Source organism: Phyllostomus discolor, chromosome 7 (assembly GCF_004126475.2).
Source record: "Phyllostomus discolor isolate MPI-MPIP mPhyDis1 chromosome 7, mPhyDis1.pri.v3, whole genome shotgun sequence".
Lineage (NCBI taxonomy): Eukaryota > Metazoa > Chordata > Mammalia > Chiroptera > Phyllostomidae > Phyllostomus > Phyllostomus discolor.
The window spans coordinates 133975579-133996964 of NC_040909.2; the positions used below are offsets into that span (position 1 = coordinate 133975579).

Here is a 21386-nt window from a genome sequence, read left to right on the forward strand (position 1 = left end):
TCTGGAGGAGGCAAATCTATGGAGATGGAAAGCAGATCAGGGGTCGTCAGGGAACGGGAATCGAGGAGGGACTGCTTCATGGGTTCGGGGCCTCGTTTCCGGGCACTGAAAACCTCCTACAAGGAGATGGGGGTAATGGTTGCACAGTGTGCAAATGTATTAAATTTCACTGAGGTACCCACTTGAACCGGTTGAATTGATAAATTTTAATTTATGTGTTTTACCACAGTTTAAAAAAAAAAAACAAAGTCAGAACTAAGCCTGGGGGTTCATGTTCTGGCCTCTCCAATTACTCTCTCTACTTTGACAAGACTCGCTCTCTGAAAACTTTTCCCTTCCTGGATAATTCCAGGATAATAACCCCTCCTACTCCGCTGGGTTACAAGAGATTAAATAAAATAGAGCATGTAAAACAGTCCTTAAAAAGAGAAAAACCTGGCCCTGGCTGGCATAGCTCAGTGGATTGAGCGTGGGCTGAGTACCAAAGCATTGCAAGTTCAATTCCCAGTCAGGGCACATGCCTGGGTTGTAGGCCACAGCCCCCAGCAACCGCACATTGATGCTTCTCTCTCTCTCTCCTTTCCCTCTCTAAAAATAAATAAATAAAATCTTAAAAAAAAAGAGAGAAAAACCTTTATCATGATTCATGCATGTAAATGCTCACTGGTTCCTACCATCAGTATCCATTCATCCGTCCATCCATCCACCCATCCATCCCTGTACTTACTGAGTTCCTACCAGGTGCCAGGAACTGTTTTAGGTGCTGGGGATATAAGGAGGGAGGGACAAACAAACAAAACAAAGTTCTTGCCTTGACCAAAATTTTTAAAAATAGAAGTGAACTGATAGCTTGCAGGTAGAAGTCAGAAAGCACAGGGGAGGGGGAGGGGAGGAGGAAGAGGTGCTGGGAGGGTGGTAGGTGCTGTCTTGTATCAAACCGAGTTTCATTTCAAAATGTCTCACGACTCACAAGACTGCAACTGAGAATGAAAACAGGCAGAAATACCAACAAATAAACGCACAGTAAAATGTCTTTACCTGTACACAGCCAGGTCCAGGATGATCTGGTTATGTTTTTCATCATCTTTCAAAGAGAAATCAAGTCTAAGGCATCACCCATTTCAGGAAAAAGACAAAAAAGAAAAAGATGACGTCTTTAGCAATACTTTACAACACAGCCTCATCCCACTATCAAAAGTAAATTTCATAGTAATGATATAACAATTTCCAGTGACAAACATTTTGGCAGTTGAATAATAGAATGTCTGTGTAATTGAAAAATTTCAGCAGAAATCTGTAATATATTCACAGGCTATTTGTTTACACTGTTTAAATGTGAGAATCTTAAGGTAAATTGCATACAGAAAAATAGCATTGGTGCAGAGAGAGGGACATCTGGTGGTTAAAGTTTTCTCTTCTGTGTGGTTGGAGTTGCGAGGAGCGAACTAAAACACTGCAAATACTATGGAGAACAAAAAGCTGTACTTTTCTCCCCTCGTCCAGTATTCTGTTCATTAAGTTTTCTACAGCTTCGGCTCCTTTTTCCTCACCATCTTTTCTCTTCTCCTTTCATCGTTGGCCTTTCATCACCTTGAGAGATGCTGACACATTGCCCATGGCTCATCATCTGCATCTTGCAGATGACGAGACAGAGGCTCAGAGAAGCTATTGTGGCTGCAGAAGAGGCCTCGGGAGCCTGGACAGGCGGGACTTTAAAGCCCTAAGTCTTTCGGCTCTACCCTGAGGCTGAGTCCTGGGGGTAACTGCCACGCTGTTCAGAGTGACTATTTCAGAATGACTTGGTCAATTTTATTTTGAGCACTTCACTGATCACCTTATTCTGTGAAACATATAACCAAACAATATGGAAGAATATAAGCTAAATATATTCTGACTTTCAGCAGGATGTCTGCTTGTGGCTGTCACTGTCCTTGATTTCAACAGTCCAGCTGTGCGGGACTTCAGTGGCTCAAATGACCTATGCGTTTTTTATCTCAACTCAGGAGCTGTTTTCCATGCTGGCCCCTTGCCTCCATTGCTACTCCCCGATTTTCCAGCCAGGCAACATCAACTCTCCCTTCATACGTCACTTGAAAGGTCATTTCGGAGAGGTTTTCTACGGCAGAGATTCCCATCATTCCCCACTATCTGCTCCCCTTCCCTCACTAGGAACAGGACCCCTGGTTTTTAACTAGGAACACAGCTCTGCAGAATAAAGACTCCATTTTCCAGCCTCCCTTGCAGCTAGATGAGGTCATACGATTTAGTTCTGTGAAGGGAAGTGTTACATGGCACTTTCCAGGAATTTTCCTAAAGAAAGCTGGTGTGTGTCCTTCCCTCCCTTCCTCCTTCTTTACTCAGCTGGGTGGAAGGGATTATAGGAGGCCAAGAGAGGAACCACAGAAACTGCTTAACACGCTATTGTAATTGTCCAGGTTCTGTTGACAATGCATAAGCTCCAGAGGGCACAGTGGATCGGGGTGGGGGGCGGGTCTTGGAGGGGAAACAGAATGAACTGGATTAGAAGGTGTACAGAGTCATGTGGGAATAAGATTCTGGATGATGACAGATGACCCAGGAGGGCTGGGAAGGATAACCACAGAGTGACAGACGTAGGTGGTAGAGGTGATAGGTAATCAGAGCTCACAGAATCCTCCTGAACAGCATGAGTTTTAGGGACCGGTAAAGTGGTCAGTGTGGTGGGAGAAACGGTGGTCTCACTAGGGGCACAGAGAGCGCTGGGGGGTCTCCTAGGCCCTGCCAGAGTTGATTTTTAATCTCCATGAAGGAAGAAACCGGTCACATGCACTGCTGTGTCGCCAGTGCCCAGCATCACGGCTTGTGCCGCACGCATGCCTGCTGGACAAAGAAGGTGTGTGTGTGGGCTGGGGGGGAGGGGGAGGGGGAGGTCATAACCTTGACTGTGGACATCACTACCACTGGGCTAATGTGACCAAGTCAGACACACCACCTATCAGCTGTGTGATCTTGGGCGAGTCACTCCACCCCTCCCAGCCTCGGTTTTGGGTCTGTGAAACAGAAACACAACCTATCAGGCGGGATTGCCATAAAGAGGAAATGAGTAACACCTGGCGATGGTTCGGGAGGGTACCTCCACCGTGGTGACGGCTAGCAAACCAACGACGAACGCACACAGGTTTTGAGTAATAAAATGAGGTGAACGAGATTCAGGCCACAGGCTTTTTGGTCTGTATTTTGGCTGTAAAAGGCCTTTATAGCTGGCTTTCTAGTTTTGAATTTTAAGATAGCCAGATAGGGTAGATCATGTATTATCATACTCGAGAATTCCCAGTTTGAGTATTTGCTCCTTTCTCATTAACTTCATGGAGATATTTATATTGATTTCTTTTTTCCTTAGCTCTCGGATGCTTTGAGGATGTGTTCCAGGGTATGAAGTCAAGCCCTGGCTGGCGTAGCTCAGTGGATTGAGCGCGGGGCTGTGAACCAAAGTGTCGCAGGTTCGATTCCCAGTCAGGGTACATACCTGGGTTGCAGGCCATGACCCCCAGCAACCACACATTGATGTTTCTCTCTCTCTCTCTCTCCCCCTCCCTTCCCTCTCTAAAAATAAATAAATAAAATCTTTTTAAAAATGTGGACATTTGCTACATTCTGAAAAAAATATTAATACACACAGCAGTAATGTACTGGCAATTCTCGGGCATGAAACTGTAGATGGTCCAGAGTTTCAGGGCATGTGTGAATAACAAGGACTTCTATATGTCAAGATCATTTTCTGGGCGCCAAGAAAACAAAGTACGACATTATGCACTCGAAAACATAATGAACGCTTTCGCTTTCGGACGTGCACAAATGTCCTTCTTACTAAGCATGGAGCTTGCGGGGGAGGTCGGGAGGTCAGACATGCTCTCCACAGGCACACCTGCCCTGGTAACGACCGGTCCCACACAGTCAGCGCCCGCCCGCAGTGTCCCTGGCCTCACGTACTTGGGCTCGTTGACGTTCAGGGCTCTGCCATCCTCCGTGATCAAAGTCCTGGGTGCTTTCACCTTCTTCTTCTTTTCACTTAAGGTTGGGGTGGGTGGGAACAAGGGGCGGAGGGAAGAGGGGAAAGCAAACAAGGAGAATACAAAGGTAACTGATATTTCTTGAGAAACGGTTCAGGAAAGATTAATCAGGTATTTTCGAACACGTCAACAATTTACTGTTAGGGAGCCCGCTCTGTGCTGGAAATGGACCATCGAGCCGGACGCCTGTGTAGCTGTATCTGTGTCTGTGGAGCAAAAACGGGGCCGAGACAATTTGCCAGACGATTTAATGGGTGGGAGGGCGGGGGGGAGCTCTTTTCATGAAATACCCATTAATATTTAAATAAGCCTATTTTATGCATGACTTACCCAGATCACTGTCAATTCTCCATTTGTGCATGCAGCTTCTCGCTTTAGTTAAAATTGCAGTTTTTAAAACGCCAAGTAGCATCCATTTCATAGCAATGAAAACACCCGTCCAGGAGGGCCCGGGTAAAGGGAGGTCTGAGCACACAGCACGGGCCGCAGTGGCCAAGCCCGGGCGGGGCCCGGATGCCCACCAGCCAGCGGAGGAGCAGCTCAGCCAGCGGTGGGCTCCTCCTGCCAAGAGGGGGGTGTTGTGTCGCAGTCAGAAACGTGCTCACTCTTTACCTACTGATCTAAAGAGCGCCAGGGAGGTGTGAATGATGTCTTTAGTGAGAACGAATGTATCAGACGAAAGTCCACTTTCATTTTTTAAACTAAGACTCCAAACCCCACGTTTGCAGACATAATTCATACAATTGCAGAGGGTGGAGGAGGTTCTGGTGGGACTGAGCTGAGGCCGTGACCCTCACGGTGTTGAAGGGGGTAAGGACAGGGGGCGAGGAAAGGCAGCAGAGAGGAGAGGATTCGCGGATAACGTGAAAAACGGGGCGATGTGAGCTCTGTGTACCGAAAACATCACTAAAAATACATGAAAACTAAACTAGGTGTGCACCTAGAAGATCAGATGGGCAACTTTAGTTGGATAACAGCACTGTAGGCAGTTCTTTGCCTTGGATTTCTATTTTTCTTTTTTAAATGCTATCTTTCAACCATGGTTTGTATTCGGCGTTATTTTGCATTAGATTCGAGGGGACGGCACAGCGGTTAGACAATCACACACCGGACGAAGTGTTTCCCCGGCATCCCCAGGCCCCGGCTGGCAGCATGCACAGCTCCTATGATATCACTGGCTGGCTTCGCCATTGTTCTTTCAGTACTGGTTTTATGTCAGTGAACTTCATTGGAAAACATAGATCTAGTCAAAGTTGTCTGCCTCTTCAATGGGGCCCCAGGTCCAATCAGTGGTGTTCCCAGGAACCACACTGTGCTCCGGGAGCCGGGACGATGAAGGCACACCCACGAAGCATGGCCGGCTCAGGCACCCAGGGGTGTGGGCGGACCACTGCGCCCAGCACAGGGCGGCGGGGCTCTTACTCCCGTTGGCCCTGCTTTTCTCAGGCTGTCGGAGGAAGAAAAATCTCTCCAAATCTCAGCCTCAATCAAATATAATTTATATATATCGTATTATGTCTGTATATGCATACACATCAGAGATACAGCACTTATTCAATGAACATGTGGAATCTCCATTTCAAAGGGTCTTTGAGCCGGCAAAGCACTTCTTCGCTCCTTGGCCCCTCTGACTCTCTGGACAACGCAGGGGGCAGGTAAGGCGGGGGTGTGGGTCCCTGTGTGACGGGTGGGGAAACAGAGGGGGAGCCGCCCAGTCGGAGCCAAAGCCACACCGTGTGCGTAATAAGCAGCAGCATGGCCACGTGGACCCACACCCTCCCACGTGACTCGGTGCTCTTCCCGGAGCACCGACTGGCCTCTCAGGACACTTACCACCACACTTTATAAACAAGTGTTTTTGACAAAATCCGACTCTCATTTTGGCACGTCCCTGTCTATCTCATTAATGGAGAAGATGTTACGAAAGCAGCGGAGATGGCTAACTGCTTTGCCACCCTTCTGGTTTCTCACTGTATTTCAGAGCCAATCGATCGCGTTCCTGAGCTCATGGGGGTTAAGCATTCCCGCAAGGGATCCATTTTACGCGGCAGACTTAGGCGGCGACGTGGAGGGGGATGATGCAGCGCCTATCTTTAAAAAAGCTGCTCGGCAAATAACAGCTCAAGCATTCCAGCTGCTAACGGATTACATCTAAGTAATTTGAAAGTGAAAGCATACCATTCCATGTCCAGGAGAGTTGTATTGGGAAAACATATAGCACCTAATGAAACTAATTTCTAATTATTGATTTTGCAGATTAAACGGAACTCATCCATCCCACAAAGTGGCCTGGTCTTTAGTCCCGTGATAGCTGGGCAGCCCTGCTCTTGCTCCGCATGTTTAATGTGGTCACAAAACCAGAGGCGCACGAACAACACCCTACCTAAAATGCCATTAATTCAAGGCATTTGAAAGAAGGTCGTTTGATATGAATACGTGTTCGTGCATACCGTTCAACAAAAAATTGAACTAAAAAAAAAAAGCCAAGCTTACGTGGGACGGCTAACAAAGGCTGAACACAGGTCATGCATGAGCACCAATGACGTGCCCCCATGAGAACGCAGCCCCTAAAAGACTGTCAGCTCACTCTCAACGACAGGGAGAAAATGGAATACCTTAATTTTTCTTGGTCTCTTCGTTGTTTCTCCATATGCCTGAGGGTTTCCAGTCTGGCCTCGGGAGTAAACAGAGAGGGTCTGCTCCAGAACTCCAAGTCATCTTCACCACTGCCTGGCTTCTTTTTGTGTGGGTCCCCACCTGGTGTTTCTGCTGCCTGGAGATGGTCTTTGCTCTCTGCAGAGGTCGGGCTAGGAAGGAACCAGAAGACATCCCGCATGTGAGGTAGCCGTGTGAGCTACCTCACACGGTAGCGGGGCGGGGCCGGCCGCGCACGTCTGAGCCGGTGCACCCTCTGAGTGTCAGGGCCAGTGAATCACTAGCCATTGGGTGTTTTCCCTGTCACCTGTGCGATGCATTGTGCTTTATTCACCCAGCAGAGTGGTATTCCCCAGTTGGAGGGAAGGAACGAGTTCCACGTGTCTTCATACGCGTAAATCCCAAAAATGCAATGTGGAATGAAAATCAGATCCATAGAAAGATAGTCACTCATGCAAAAAACACACACACCAAACTATACTTGTGTAAGGAGACATAATTACCTGGTAAACATATGAAAATAGGGGTGGGAGAGGCACACTCGAATGTGCACTAACTGCAGGGGCAGACGCCACTGCGGACCACAAGAGGGACGGGGTGCAAGAGGAACCCTCAAGGGGATTCTGCTCTGTCAGTGATATTTTAGGTCTTATTTTAAAAGAGATCAGCCCTGGCTGGTGTGGCTCAGTGGAATGAGTATGAGCTTGCGAACCAAAGGGTCGCTGGTTCGATTCCCAGTCGGGGCACATGCCCAGGTTGTGGGCCAGGTCTCCAGTAGGGGGGCATGCGAGAGGCAACCACACATTGATGTTTCTCTCTCTCTCTTTCTCCCTCTCACTACAAATAAATAAATAAGTAAAATCTCCTAAAAAGAGAGAGAAATCAAAGCAAACATGCAAGCGATTGACATTTATTAAGTCTGGATGGTGGAATTATAGCTGCCTAATTTTTTAACATTTATGTATGTCTGAAAATTTTATAATCATTATTTTCTCAAGTTTAAGAGATTCTGTTACCAAAATGTTTAGAGCTTTTACAGTATAGAATCAAATCAACTGACTATAGTTGCAATTCACTTGAACAAGAACAAATAATTCATGTTTGTACAAAAGACTAATTAAAGGCTTATTAATCACATTAAAATGTATTCATTATGTAATTCACAAAATAGAATATTTTATGATGCAATCAAAAGTAAGCAATTTATAATAATGTGATTTGCATGTGACTTATCTAAAATATCCCTACTCTACAAATCAAAGCCTAATACACCTGTTAATTTATCTGTACTGTGCATCTTTCAGACAGATTCTGCCTGGGGATAAGTTCAGATGCAAATCTAAATTGTTAGTTTGGAAAGGCTCTATTTTCGCAGGGAAGACAGCCTCATGAGATCGTCACAAACAATGGGATGCTCACAGCCTCCCCCCAAGTTCACATAATGATACATTCTTCACATTCAGCGTCTGGAATGCAAGCAACGCTGTGAACACCTCGGGGGGGAAAAAGAATGTGGCTGGTTGCTGTTAACAGAAGTTAGCGTGAAAGCAAACTACTGATTTACATACAGAGTAGCACCGGTGTCTGCCGCGTCCCAGCACCCGTCAAAGCCCAGGCGACCTTCCTCCTCTTCGCTCTCCTGCTCTTCTCGGAGCCTCCTCTGAGCCTCTTCCTTGTCTTTGGCCCGTCTGAGGCAGTACGCTTTCTCCTGCTCTCTGATTTGTCGTTCGACTTCTGGAAAGTTCTGTAACGCCTGAATCCTTTCAGAACGTTCTATTTCTTTGCCGTCCAACCACTGGAATAAAGAACCACCAATACAGAGCAATTATTCAAGAGCTGCAGTTTGGATTGGCCCCCAGGGGACACTGATTGGAATATTTAAACTTAGAAGTAATAAATAATGCACCATGGTGATATGGGAAACAGCAGACACCTTGGGCCAACTCAATGTTTGTTTCACGCCATCGACACGGATTATAGACGGTCTCCGAGAAGCAGGTCTTCTGTGGAAACTGGTGATCAATGACAAGCTCTCCAAATGCAAGGATATTCATTCTGCAACTACTCGCTGTATCAAGGATCTCGATGCCCCGAGTCAAACCACAGCTCCAAAGTGCAATAATGACCCTCCCCAAATGCCCTCTGCAAGAGAGGGCCTTGTATGGTACATACATCACACAAAATTGAGCTCTGATACATAGGACCTCATGGCCTACCTCCTCCAAGAGACACCGAGTGACTGTGCTATTAATGGTTATGGTTCCTGTTGACGCTGGTATTTTTACAGTGATTTTCCAAGTTGGAATAGTCAAAGGAAACACCAACCCAGAACCTACAGCTTCAAAACTACCCGTTTAAAGACATCTACTCATTTACCCAGCTTCATTCCACAGAAAGAGGGGAGGTGTTTAGGAAGGTGTGGTGGGCCGGAAAACGCCCCCTCCTCCCCAGAATAGACAAGTTCTAACTTGTCTAACAGCAAAGGGGACTTTGCAGGTGTGATTAAATTAGGGGTTTTGAGACGGGGAGATGGTGCAGATGGTCGATGAGTGGGCCCGGTGTAATCCCAGGGGTCCTTGAAGGGAAAGAAGAAGGCAGAAGAGTCGGGGTCAGAGTTAGGGGGAGGCCTGGAGATGCCTCGCTGCTGGCTTTGAAGAAGGAAGGGCCCACGATCTCAACGCTGCAGGAGCTGAAACACGCCGGGAAACAGACGCCCCCTGCAGCCTGCAGAGGAACGCAGCCCTGCCGACACCGCCGCTGCAGACTTCTGAGATCTACAACTGCCAGAGGATCAGTCTGCGTTGTCTGAAGCCACCGCGTTTGTGGTAACTCTTTACCCCAGCAACAGGAAACGAATACAAAAGGAAGAAAGCACACACGGGGTGAAAACTCATAAATTTAAAAAATTGTACATCAGAATTACCATATGGAGACTTGGAGAAAATAATTTCAACTATGCCTTTGGTCACAGGACCTATGGGGCTGGTATAAGTGGGGTGCACATTTGGCTCTGAGCTTCCCAGTGGCCAAAGCAAAATAGGAAAGCGTGATCAGTTACATGCCCTGTGTTACGTTCTAGCTTCCAGCTTTCCCTTAATATTGACTTCCGACACACATTCCTGAAGTTGAGCTTCATTGTGGAGACCTGGCGAGACACCGTGCGTTGTCTGCAGAGCGGCGGGCTTCCTAAAGCCGTTCCTTCCGCACCCTCCAGGGAAAGATCCGACTTACAACTGCCTACTCCTTCAGGGGATAAGTAACTGTGGTCCAAGTACTTAGCCCCCCGCCCCTTTTTAAATTAACCTAACTCAATCTAGAGTTAAGATCTAAATTCTTTTAAAGAATTTATTTATTTATTTTTAGAGAGGGAAGGGAGGGAGAAAGAGAGAGAGAGAGAAACATCAATGTGCGGTTGCTGGGGGTCACAGCCCGCAACCCAGGCATGTGCCCTGACTGGGAATCGAACCTGCGACACTTTGGTTCGCAGCCCGTGCTCAATCCACTGAGCTATGCCAGCCAGGGCAAGATCTAAATGTTTTGAAAAATTCTGAATATATACAATTTCTTCCATTGGAATTTTGACAAATATTGGGAAGCAAAGTACTATTTTCTTACTTGTATCTGGGACACAAGGATTTACGGATGTATGTACTTAAAAAAATGTGTGCGTGTATATTATTGTGTGTGTGTGTATTTTCCCTCCTGCTTCAGGTTAAGTAAATCCTGATTTAATGTAGACCTCCCATTTCTAAAAGATCATGATAAATGAATCCCCGCCACCACACAGACGGGACCCAGAAAAGCTCACATTGGAAACCGGTAACAAATCTGGGGCCGTGCACACATCTGCCAGCCCCCGTCCCAGGGGTCTTCCCACTGGGTCTCAGCCTAAATGTTTAACAACTTCCGTTCGGTGGCCTTTGAAACTGGCTGAGTTTCTTTCAAGCCAAAATCACATGTTGAGTGTAGACAGCCTCATGAACTGAGAGATGAAGTTTGAAGTGGCGCATCATAATACGCATTTCTTGGTCTTTATTGAGGGTTCTTGAAACACGGAGGTCGAGTGTCCACGCTTATGGATAACCATTGAACATAAGCTGTGGCAAAGAGAAAAGGAAACTAAGACTTACTGAAAACCTCACGGAACCCTTTCAGAGGAAGAGTTATTGTCCTACTCCAGAGTAGGGAAAGGAGGAGTGTCGCTCACAGCTGGTGGGGACGAGAGTCAGGCCCTGCCTGCTCGCCTGTCGCCCAAGTTCACTCTCCGTGTTACCGTGTCCCCTGGCTACCCGGACTGGCGCGGCCACTCGAAGAGGGCACTTGGGAAGGGCTGAATCTCCTCACAGCTCTTCCTGGTGTCCGTCTAAGGAACTACCTCGTTGTTAGGACTTAAGTTGTGTCTCCCCCAAAAACAGTGGGAGCCCTACCCCCAGTACCTCGGACTGGGACCTTATCTGGAAATAGTCACTGCAGACACGTTAGTGAAGGTGACCACCCTGGAGGAGGGTGGGCCGCTGACCCCATGCGACCAGTGTCCCTATAACAAGAGTGCCACGTGCAGAGACAGAGGCCCAGGGGGATGCCACGTGAAGATGGGGGGGCGGAGCCGGAAGGGATGCTTCTACGGGCTAAGGAATGCCCAAGACTGCCCGCCACCACGAGCAGCTAGGAGAGGGGCAGGGGGCAGATTCTCCTCCACAGCCCTCGAGGGGGACCAGCCCTGCTGACGCCTTAATCTTGAACTCCTAGCCTCCACAACTAGGAGACAGTAGATCTGGTGTTTGAGCCACCCAGTCTGGGGGACTTGGTTCCGGCGGCCCCGGGAAAGCAATACCTCTGTCAGCACAATTCCTTCCGAGCAGATCACAGCTTTCCGTGGAGTGAGTGGTGATTAAGGTTCTAAAGCTTATCGGCCTGCTTTCAAACACCCGTGAGCACATTTATGAGTGCTGCTTATCAAGGGGAGGCTGCTGCCCAGCGTGACGGCGGGGTCGGAGCAGGCTCTGCGAGAAGGAAGGATGACTTGCTCCTAAGTCTGTGCATCAAGCAGAGGAGAGCAGTGAGAACAGACACAGTGCGGACAGTGGCCTTCGAGGTTCGAATCCCACCTGAGCCACCTGCCAGTGCATCAGCTTGAACGAGAGCCACCAGCTCTCCGAGCCCTGCCATCCCCCATCTCCGAGTGCGCTGCTCATCACCCTGCTGGGGTCCAGGAGGGCCAAGGAGGCTGTGCACAAAGCACGCGGAGCATCCTGGCCTGGGTCCAGGCGCCTGTCTGTGGCGCTCACAGAATCCTAGCGGGACCACGGCAGCTCCGACGAGGGCTCAGCAGGGCCGGCTGGGGCGGGCGGCATCGTCCCAGGGAAAGGCTCACCGCACCAGGATGCAGGCCCGTGCCTGCAATGATGCTCTGGTCCCCACCACCCCCGCCAGTTCCTCTTCTAGGAAGTCCTTGTACAAAGAGGGTCAACCCGGATTCTGTTTGAGCCAGTTTCTCATTTACTCTGAACCTACATTCTGGGTTCCATTACCTGAGTCACTCGTTCTCTCAAAGAAATCCTACGTGAGATGAAATGTGTCCCATTAACCCAGAAATCTCAGCTGCGCGGAACTCGGCAGTCTGAACACACGTGCCCTCCGAGAACGGAAGGGAACGCCCATCGGACAGCCACGCCCCTGGGCCTTCTGTCTGTGCGGGGGCGCGGGGGCCCCACACGGGCCGGGAACTCTTGGAATTGCGTGGAGATCAGCATTACTTCTTTAACGTGCTCAGGTGTGTGACTTCTCTGAAAATCGTATGCTTTTCCCTCCCATTCTAAAAATATCAGACAAGGGGAGAGACGGCGCGGGAGATGAACACACGGAGTGCTGGTTCTCGGATGAGGCTGCGGGACCGGCCTGCATCGCCTGGGAGCCGTGGGAAATGCGAGGCGGGTTTGGCTGGGGGGGGTGGGGGGGGGAGTGCTGGGGGAGAGATGAAGACAACTGTAATTGAGCGACAAAAAAATTTAAAAAAAAAAGAAATGCGAGTCTTGGGTGTCGTATCAGACGCACTGCGTAGGAAGCTCTGGGGGCGGGGCTTGGCAAACACCATCCAAGTGTTCCAGTACCTACCCAAGTTTGGGAACAGCTGACACGGAGAACAAGTTAGCAGAAAGCAATAATAAAACAATAATTAGAAAACTTATCAGAAGAGAAGAGCAAAAGACTAGGAAGGCCAAACGAATTTGTAACTGCAGCCACCTCAAAAACCCCAAGCTATTTATTAGTGGTGATGAATGCTCTTTGTAACAACTATTTGAATTTATCCAAAAAAGTTCAATTAAGCTCCATATATATATATTCTGAATGAGGGAGAAAAGTACACACTTTACTTTTCCAGGGGTTTATGAAAGCAATGAAAACCATTTTAAAGGCTCAGCCAAAGAATTGGTTTTTTTTAAATCCCCGGGAATATTTCCCTCTCTGAAGCAGCACCCTCCCTGACGACGCTGTGAATAACTCGGGACAACCGCAGTGGCCAGCCTGCGCCTTCCCCACGGTGCCTGCACGCCCGGAGGGAGCGCACCTTCAGCTGCTGCAGAGCCGCCACCACGAACTGCCTGTAGCCCTCGAAGTCGGCGCACGGGTTCCCCATGAGGAAGAGCTCCCTCAGGTGGATGTTGTGCTGCAGGCTATTCACGCTGCTCAGCTCGCCAATGAAGTTCACGGTCAGGTCAAGTTTGGCCAGCCCCTCGCAGCCTGTCGAGAGAAATGAAAACAGAGGGAAAATCACACTGGTAATGACGTGTGCAACGGCACAGAGGTGAGAGTCTCCATATTTTAAGCTCGCTGACTACTCGCACTGCAAACCAGACCCTGTCCCCCGTCACATCCTCGCTGTGCGGGCTCAGGAGGGCGAAGACGGGAGCCGTCTCTCCCCCAGCGAAGTGTGAACGCAGAACGCCAGTCACCGTACGTGGGGCCACGCCCCATGTCTCACTAGGGTGTCCCGCTGTGTGATGTGAAAATGCTGGCAGGTGGGCGGAGGGGGACCGAGAACCCTGGACGCCGTGTGAGGGAACACAGAGCCTGCATCTCCCACACCAGGAGCACGCACGGCAGAGGGCGCCTGGAGAGGGCCCCGTGGAGGAAGCACAGACAGAGCCCCGTCTGAGCACACGGAGTGGGAGCCGGAGCCGCAGCAGGAGCAGGGGAGCTGGGAGCGGCCACCTCTAGGGGCAGGACTTAGGGGTCAGAAGGCAAAATAAAGGACTGCCGTTTCCTAACCAAAGCACAGAGCGCACTCGGACTTCTCAAACTGCGCATTGCGTTACTACAGTAATCCTGAACCATGGAGAAGAGGAACACCCAAAATGTACAAGAGCAAATAAACACTCCTGTATATATTCTAGATGCTAGAGGAGCAGGAAATTCACAACTTCACATCTTCAAAAACAACCGTATCTACCAAAAAGGACAACAAAATTGTTATTTCTATTAAGTTAGCAACAATAGGGACACATTTTTTAAAAAATACTGTTCAGCCTGTAGGACAAGTCTATTTTTCAGCATTCCATCTGACAATGCATAACATGGGCTTTTAAACGTTCTTCCCCGGATCTGGGATTTCATTTGGATACATCCACCGAAAACGGGTAAATTGTACCGAGATGTTCCGAAGAGTTTTGTTCATAATAACAAACATAATGAAAAATGCTTCAAGCTCCAAGCAATGCGGATTATTTAAAACACACCAATATATCTGGTAATTCGGTCATACAAGTATACAAATGTGGACTCAGCCGCCATTAAGAAAGAAACTATATGTGTACATAAATATAATTAAGTTTATGTCTCTATGTATGTTTGTCTTGCATTGGAGAAAAAAGTTTTATGAAAAGGGAAAGATCTATTTGGGGCACTCCAACTTGGGCTGCAGGTGACCAGGCATTCCCTAGTTCCCTCTGACAGATTCTGGGAGCCGTCTCAAGCATGTTTCTCTTTTGTATAAGACCAGCCTGACATTTGAACGACTCCAACAAGTTCGAAGATTCATGTATTTTTGGATTTTGCTGGAATGCTGGTAGATGAAGGACCCTCCAAATGTTCATCATCTTTTTCAGGGTGATGCATTCTTAATTTTTCTTCTACTCAGCCTGCACACGAGAAATTAAACCACATTTGCCATCCTAAGGAACAATTTTCGCTGAACAAGCCAAGCTGGAGAAAGCCTCCTCTTCAGGGTGAGACACCCCTTCTTCCAACTGGGTCTACCCTTTCTCTCCTGTACTATGACGGTCCAGCTCAGTGACTGGGGGGGGGGGGGGTGTCTGAAGGTCATTGAAATCGACAGCACTGACTCCCCAAGAGAGAAGCTCACATTAGCAGGGGCCCCGCCTCTCCTAGGTTACTTCCTAGGTTACCTCTCCTAGGTTAGGGTGGATGAGGAGGAAGGATGGAAAAAGAAGGTATTTTCTTCTGTCCCAGTGACTCCACAACAGGGACAATAAAAGAGTACCAGCTATTTTTTTTTTTGCCATCCAGCTACGCAAAAAAAATTTATAACTTATGCTTAAAATTATATTGAGATTTACTCAAGTAGGTGGGCTGGGTGTGTGTATCCATTTGCCTCCTCTCTCACCTTCAACATTAAACAGAAAGTGCGTATTTGCCAGCAGATGAGACGCCCACCCGCTGTCCACATCCTCACACCACCCTGCAGCCAGAGCACCCGCATCAGAGCTGGGAGGTGGAGCTCCGCCAGGGAGAAGCATCCAGGCAACAAGCCCTGATGGACGTGGGTTCCCACCACTCAAGACAATAGTGGCAATGCTGCCCTCTAGTGGCAGATGGCCAAAACACAGCAAAGATAGGATGTTCCCTGTCCTTTCAGATACTTTCTTAAAAACGGCAAGCCACCGACACGCCAACTGAGAGTGAGAGTTCATGGTTCCTCCGACAGCTCGGATTGACGTTTTACCACCACAAAGCATGGACACTGAGCAAACTTTGTCATGCCGCTTGTTCACGTGAGAACAGGGTAATAGGGCTGTAGGGTGGTAGCTGGGACAGGGAGAACAAGGCCTCCCCGGCGAACACAGAAGAACCTTCTCAACTCCAGCGCCGTCGTGGGCTTGGGGGCTCCGGTGGTGATGACATGCTAGGTTTTGAGGGTGAAAATTCAACATGCATGATGAATATTTATGTCTGTGTTGATACATAACTTTGATAGTCACTGAAATAATCAGTTTCTACACTAGGAGGTGAACAGGCTACAATCCACCATGACCCAAGGAAAATCCTCCCAATCTCAGGTCTTGGCAGATGGGGGTGCAGTGGGCAGGCAGGCACGGCCCCACTCAGCCCCTGCACTCGGCCAGCCCCCCTGCCTGCCCGCTTGCACAGAGCCTGCGCGGCCCAGCCCACAGGCGAGGGGCTGGGCGCGGACACCCAACCTCCCAACCACGGCTCGGCCCACACCAGCCGCCGGACCCACAAACCCTGTGTGACTCTGAACAGACACCAAGTGTTCCCAGACACTTAGACAAAACTGACAGCACGAACTAGAAGCCTGCGGAGTAAAACAGGAAACCTTCCGGGATGTAGAACAAGACAAGGAGGTTTATGGAAGGAATGCAGGTTAAAAGGCATGGAGGATCGATCTGGTGCACCTCAAGTATGTTTAAAACTGGTCCAAGGGGAGATTCGAGAAAATGAAGGTGACGGGTGTGTCTACAGCCTTTGACCACGGTGACAGTTTCCCGAGTGTGTGCCTGTGTCCGAGCTCCCCAGTCTGTGCATGAAGCAGGTGCCAGTCCTTGTGGGTTGATTACACCTCAATGAAGGTACAATTCCAAGAGAATAATTGTGCTCCAAAGGACACCATTGAGAAAGCTGATCGGAAAACCCACACAATGGAAGAATATATTGTTTGAGTCATACTGTTGACATGAAATTTTGAATCTCAGTTCTCATTAGCAAAATAAGATAAAACACTTACCTTCCAGATTTTCGATTTTTTCAATGTTGTTTAAAGCTAAATTCAAATATTCAAGTTTCTTCAGTCTGCTAACATTTTCTGAAACATACAAATAATGTAATTAACCTTCGAGATAAAAGACGTGTTTACATAATCTACTGTGAGGGTGATAAAAAGAATCCAAGAATGATTACGGTTATCGAAACCACTTTGGGTTTTCAAAGCTATGCCCGCACCCTGGACATTGTAGGTTGCCTATGCCACATCATGCCTCCTCCATCCTTTCTAATGGGAGCCCGTTCTGCTCATGTTTCTGTCCGGCCCCACCTCCAGGGGTTACACTCAACCACGCTGGGCCAGTGCATGGCAACCCCACGTCCCTCGCCCATGACAGCTCAGGGGCTCAGGCTTGAGTCACCAGGCCTGTGGCAGTCTCCCAGCAACACGTGATGCATGAGAGGTCAGGCATGCCCAGGGCTCCCAACCAGAGGAAGCAGGAAGATTTGTTTCATGCTCGGGGACTGCCTTTCTCTTTCTCTGTTGGCTGATAAAAGGAGAAGGAAGCCCTACTGATACCACTGATATCAGTAGTATCATCCCTACTGATACTCCTGTCCTCTTGCCACCAGGAGGGACCAGCTCCAGGACGGAGCCCGCTGCGGCTGCCAGAGCAGAGAGAAGGAATCATGCCACCCAGAGATGAGGCCCGCCCCATCCCCAGACTCATCGTTGGGTAGGATACCAGACTTCCTTACTGGGAAGCCAGGCTGAACTGAGTTTTCCTTTCCTTAAAGCCAAGTCACGCTGATACAGGGTTACGGTTTTTAATAAATATGAAAACCCACATAGGCAAAACCACCACCACAAGTCAGTCAAGAAACCAGTGTAGGATGGGGCCCTTTAAAAACAGCTATGTTTAAACTAGTCAGCACCACGACTGGTGTGGCTCAGTGGATTGAGTGCCCGCCTGTGAACCAAAGGGTCGCTGGGTCAATTCCCAGTCAGGGCACATGGCTGGGTTGCGGGCCAGGTCCCCATTAGGGGGTGCACAAGAGGCAACCACACACTGATGTTTCTCTCCCTCTCTTTCTCCTTCCCTTCCCCCGTCTCTAAAAATAAATAAAATATTATTAAAAAATAAATAAAAACAGCCAACACCCTAGCTAACACGGCTGAGTGCTTATTGTGTGCCATGTAGTTTTCTAAGCATTTTGCATATATTATGTCATCAATCCTCATAGTAACCCTGTAAGATGGAAACTCTATTACTGCCTCCCTCTTACACATGAGAATACTCAGGTGTGAAGAATTAACCCGTTTGTGGCAGGTGAAGCAGCAGAGCCAGGAGGTGTGACTGCTTGGGAGCTTGGCAGGAAGTCCCTACGCTACACCTTGAAAGAGCGGCCCTTTCACGACGACGTGAGTGTGAACACACCCTGCTGGGACATGCGTGCCTGGGCAGCCCCACTTACAGGGGGACTCCCCTGCCCACTGTCCAAGGACAGTCTAAAGATCAAGTCGGATTATTCATAGTCGTCACCCCTGTCATCCCACTTCATTTAAAATTTGCAAAATATCATATGTGTTGCCATAGACCCAAGAATAATAACACTTTTCCTCTTTAAGTCTCAGTCGACTCAGTTTTTTCACAATGAGAATTTTAGAAAAAAAAATTCTACAGTGTCTCTCGGCGGTTGGATTAGCCTAAGTAATCCTGACGTTCGGCGAAGGTTCTCCAGGCAACGTCCGAGCATTCAGCAGGCAGCAGACTCCGGGAGCCCTGCGTGCCCAGGGCGTTGGCGGACGGGAGTGTCTGTCTAGTCTGCATCCTGAACAAAGACGCCCGAAGTTTTAACGCTGTTAAAATTGCCGGCCCGCAGTAGAAAACCTCTTCTTTCCCCACACTAGTTACACATACAACCCTCTAAATGCTACAAGAGTCACCTTGTAGAAAAATAAAGTTAAGATTTGTTCCAGAAGCATGTCCTAAATTAACCGGAGAGCAATGGGCCGAAGGGCCGGGACAGAACGTGCTTCCTAAGTGACAGCGCACAGAGCCTCCTGGGAGCAGGGAGGGCATGGGAGCCCAGGCCACCCCGGAAGCAGTTGTCAGGAGCTGCACACCCACACTTTTCCCTCCCCGACTCCAGCGGCTCTGGGGCTCTCAGCTCTGCCCCGCCCCAGGCTCGCTGGAAGGTCATCACAAATGGAGACCCCAGATTCTGAGTCCGGAGGTCTGGGGTGGGGGCTCCGTGCGTGCCTGGGAGGGTCCTGGGTGCTCAGCTCGCTCCCAGACCAACACGAAGCCCCCCCACTTCCCCCGCAAGCCCATAGGTCTCTCCCAGTGAGGAACAGAGATTTAGGAGAGACAACCGATTTTGCAGACTTCCACCTCCAGGGAGCAGGAGCTAGTCCCAACCCAAGAGAAACAGTTGTATGCACCAAATAAGTGCCTGAATGCCTGTGGGTGGGGCAGCCCCGACAACCCCCATTGGTGCAATTCAAAAGGGTGTGTAATCGAAGAATACTCGGGGAGCAAGAATGTGGGCCCTCTCAGGGCTCTGGAAGGGACCCAAATACTATGCTGCTAATTAGTCATTGTGGCGGGCCCAGCTGTGCGGACTGAAATTCCGGGAACCCTTTGGGAGCTGAGTGATGGGGACGGCCCTCCCGTGCCCCGGGCACGGAGTGGGTGGTTGTCTGTAACAGCCTCCCAGTGGGGCGACACGCCAGTTCGGAATTTCTGGTAGTCAAAGGTGCCGAAAATAACTTTCTGGAGAAATGTAAGGAACTCTTATACATCTTCCCCCCAGAATGATGCAAATTCTGGGATTTCTGGAAGCTTCCAGCTTTCAGAATGACCCACCGAACCAGAGGTGACCACGTCACCCAGGGTTGCTGCACCCCAGCCACACCGGCGTTTCAGGGCTGGGACCTCATGTGTGTGGTGCTGTCCTGGGCGGTCAGCAGGGTCCCTGGCCTCCCCACGCACCGCCTGATGTCAGTGGCCCCCACCCCACCCAACACACACGCACACACACTGTGGCAACAGAATGTCTCCAGACGTGGCCACGTGGCCCTATTGAGGGCCCCTGCACATCACGGTGGAAAGTGAAACCGTGACTTAGAAGCTGGCCCCTGGGTTCCAGCACCACAACCCACAGGGTGACGCTCTCTGGGCCCCGTCCACCCCGAGCCCCTGTCCCTGACCCCCAGCCCCTGTCCTCCGACTCTGCTCCAGGTTCTCCCTTCCGCTCGGACCTTCACTGGCCTCGCCTGGGGCACCCCGGGGTCAACAGCACTATTAACAACGGCAGCAGGTGGCAGGTGTCACCTCCCGAGCCCGCACAACGCTACCTGCAGCGGCTGGGCTCCTGTGGCCCAGAGACCACTTCTGCCTGCGAGGTGTTGCTACCCCGCTTTACAGACCCCAAGGCTGAGCCTCCACAACTCCCCCATCGGGCCTCGCTCCACACAGTTTCTGAGTGGCGGAGGCGGCGCTCTAACCCAGGTCTACCTGCCGCCAGGGCCTGCGCCTGCTCTAACCCCTAAGTGACACCGGTGTGCCCTGAGTGCAGGGGGACGCTGCTCCTGTTTCCATGGGGCCGGCCGGACCCCTGTTAGAATGACTCCACGGGCCTCCCACTCTGCCTGCGTTAACTCACTGTTGGCCGGGTGGGGCGGGGGAGGACCGACTCATCCCATGGGTGAACTGGGGGAAGGAAACGCACATGCCCTGGCCCGCCCTCCCTCCTGGCTTCTGGGATCTCCCCTGATGATGCTGCCATCAAGCAAGGGCCCCGGCACAGGTAAGGGAAGCCTGTGTTTGGCTCCTGCTGCTGCACGGGACTGGGTGGGAGCCCGCTGCGCTGTCAGCCTCAACCACGATTTCTAAAGGGTTGTGTCCGTCACAGTGCTGACATTCAGGTCTTCACCCGCCTGACTCCTCTGTTTACCTTTCATTCCTTTGCAAACTGGAGCGGCAAACAAAGACATAATCATCAAAGGCCCCCAACACCCTGAGCACAGTGCCTTCCTCGCGAATAAATAACCAGGATATGCGGGGCAGAACTAGCCACCCTGGGCTGCAGGCTGTGGCAGCCTGAGGAGGACTCCCTCGCTCCCCACAAAACCCTTCCCGTCTCCTAGCAGGATGCGAAGCCGGGACAGAGGCCTGGATCGTGTCCCCTCCTCCCCGGCAAACTGCTCAAAAACCCAGCTATATACGAGCAGGTCAACCAATGCGCCCCCGCCTTGAACGCCCCCCACCTCCTCGCCGGAGATCCCCGGGTCAGGGAGACTGACCACCCAGGGGAAGGTTCTGGAATGTTCCACACACAGCCCCCCGACAGATGGCTGCCTCTCTTCCCCCTGGGCAATTCCCTCTTAGCCGCTCCCTTCCTCTGAGACCACCACCGCCTTCCCCAGGTTCTCCCACCCAAGGGGTCCCAGAAGCCGCGAGAGCAAAGGCCCGGACACTCACCGATCTTCCCGATGAGGTTGTTCTGCAGGTAGAGGATTTTCAAGTCCCGGCACCACCTGTCGAGGTGTTCCAGCCTTTCTATCTCCTGCTGGTGCAGGGACAGCTCCTCCAGGGAGAAGATCACACAGTCGTTGTGCTCGGCATTCCGTCGGATGAGGTCTTCTGTGACTGAGAGGACGCGCGTTACACGCCCCGCACCTGGCCTCGGTGTGGGGGGCGGGGGGGGCCTCGCCGGGTT

At 50.2% G+C, this 21386-nt stretch overlaps 1 protein-coding gene across 1 annotated transcript in view; it reads right to left on the bottom strand.

Annotated features, from left to right (window-relative positions):
- The window catches only part of LRRC6 (leucine rich repeat containing 6), a 50284-nt gene that overhangs the window by 22423 nt on the left and 6475 nt on the right, over positions 1-21386 (bottom strand). The window contains exons 2-8 of the mRNA XM_028533984.2: positions 21149-21316; positions 16687-16764; positions 13273-13445; positions 8273-8499; positions 6665-6856; positions 3970-4047; positions 1039-1104 (exon numbers count right to left, since the gene is read on the bottom strand). Of these exons, the coding sequence (XP_028389785.1) occupies positions 1039-1104; positions 3970-4047; positions 6665-6856; positions 8273-8499; positions 13273-13445; positions 16687-16764; positions 21149-21316 (982 nt within the window). The remainder of the gene's footprint in view (positions 1-1038; positions 1105-3969; positions 4048-6664; positions 6857-8272; positions 8500-13272; positions 13446-16686; positions 16765-21148; positions 21317-21386) is intronic.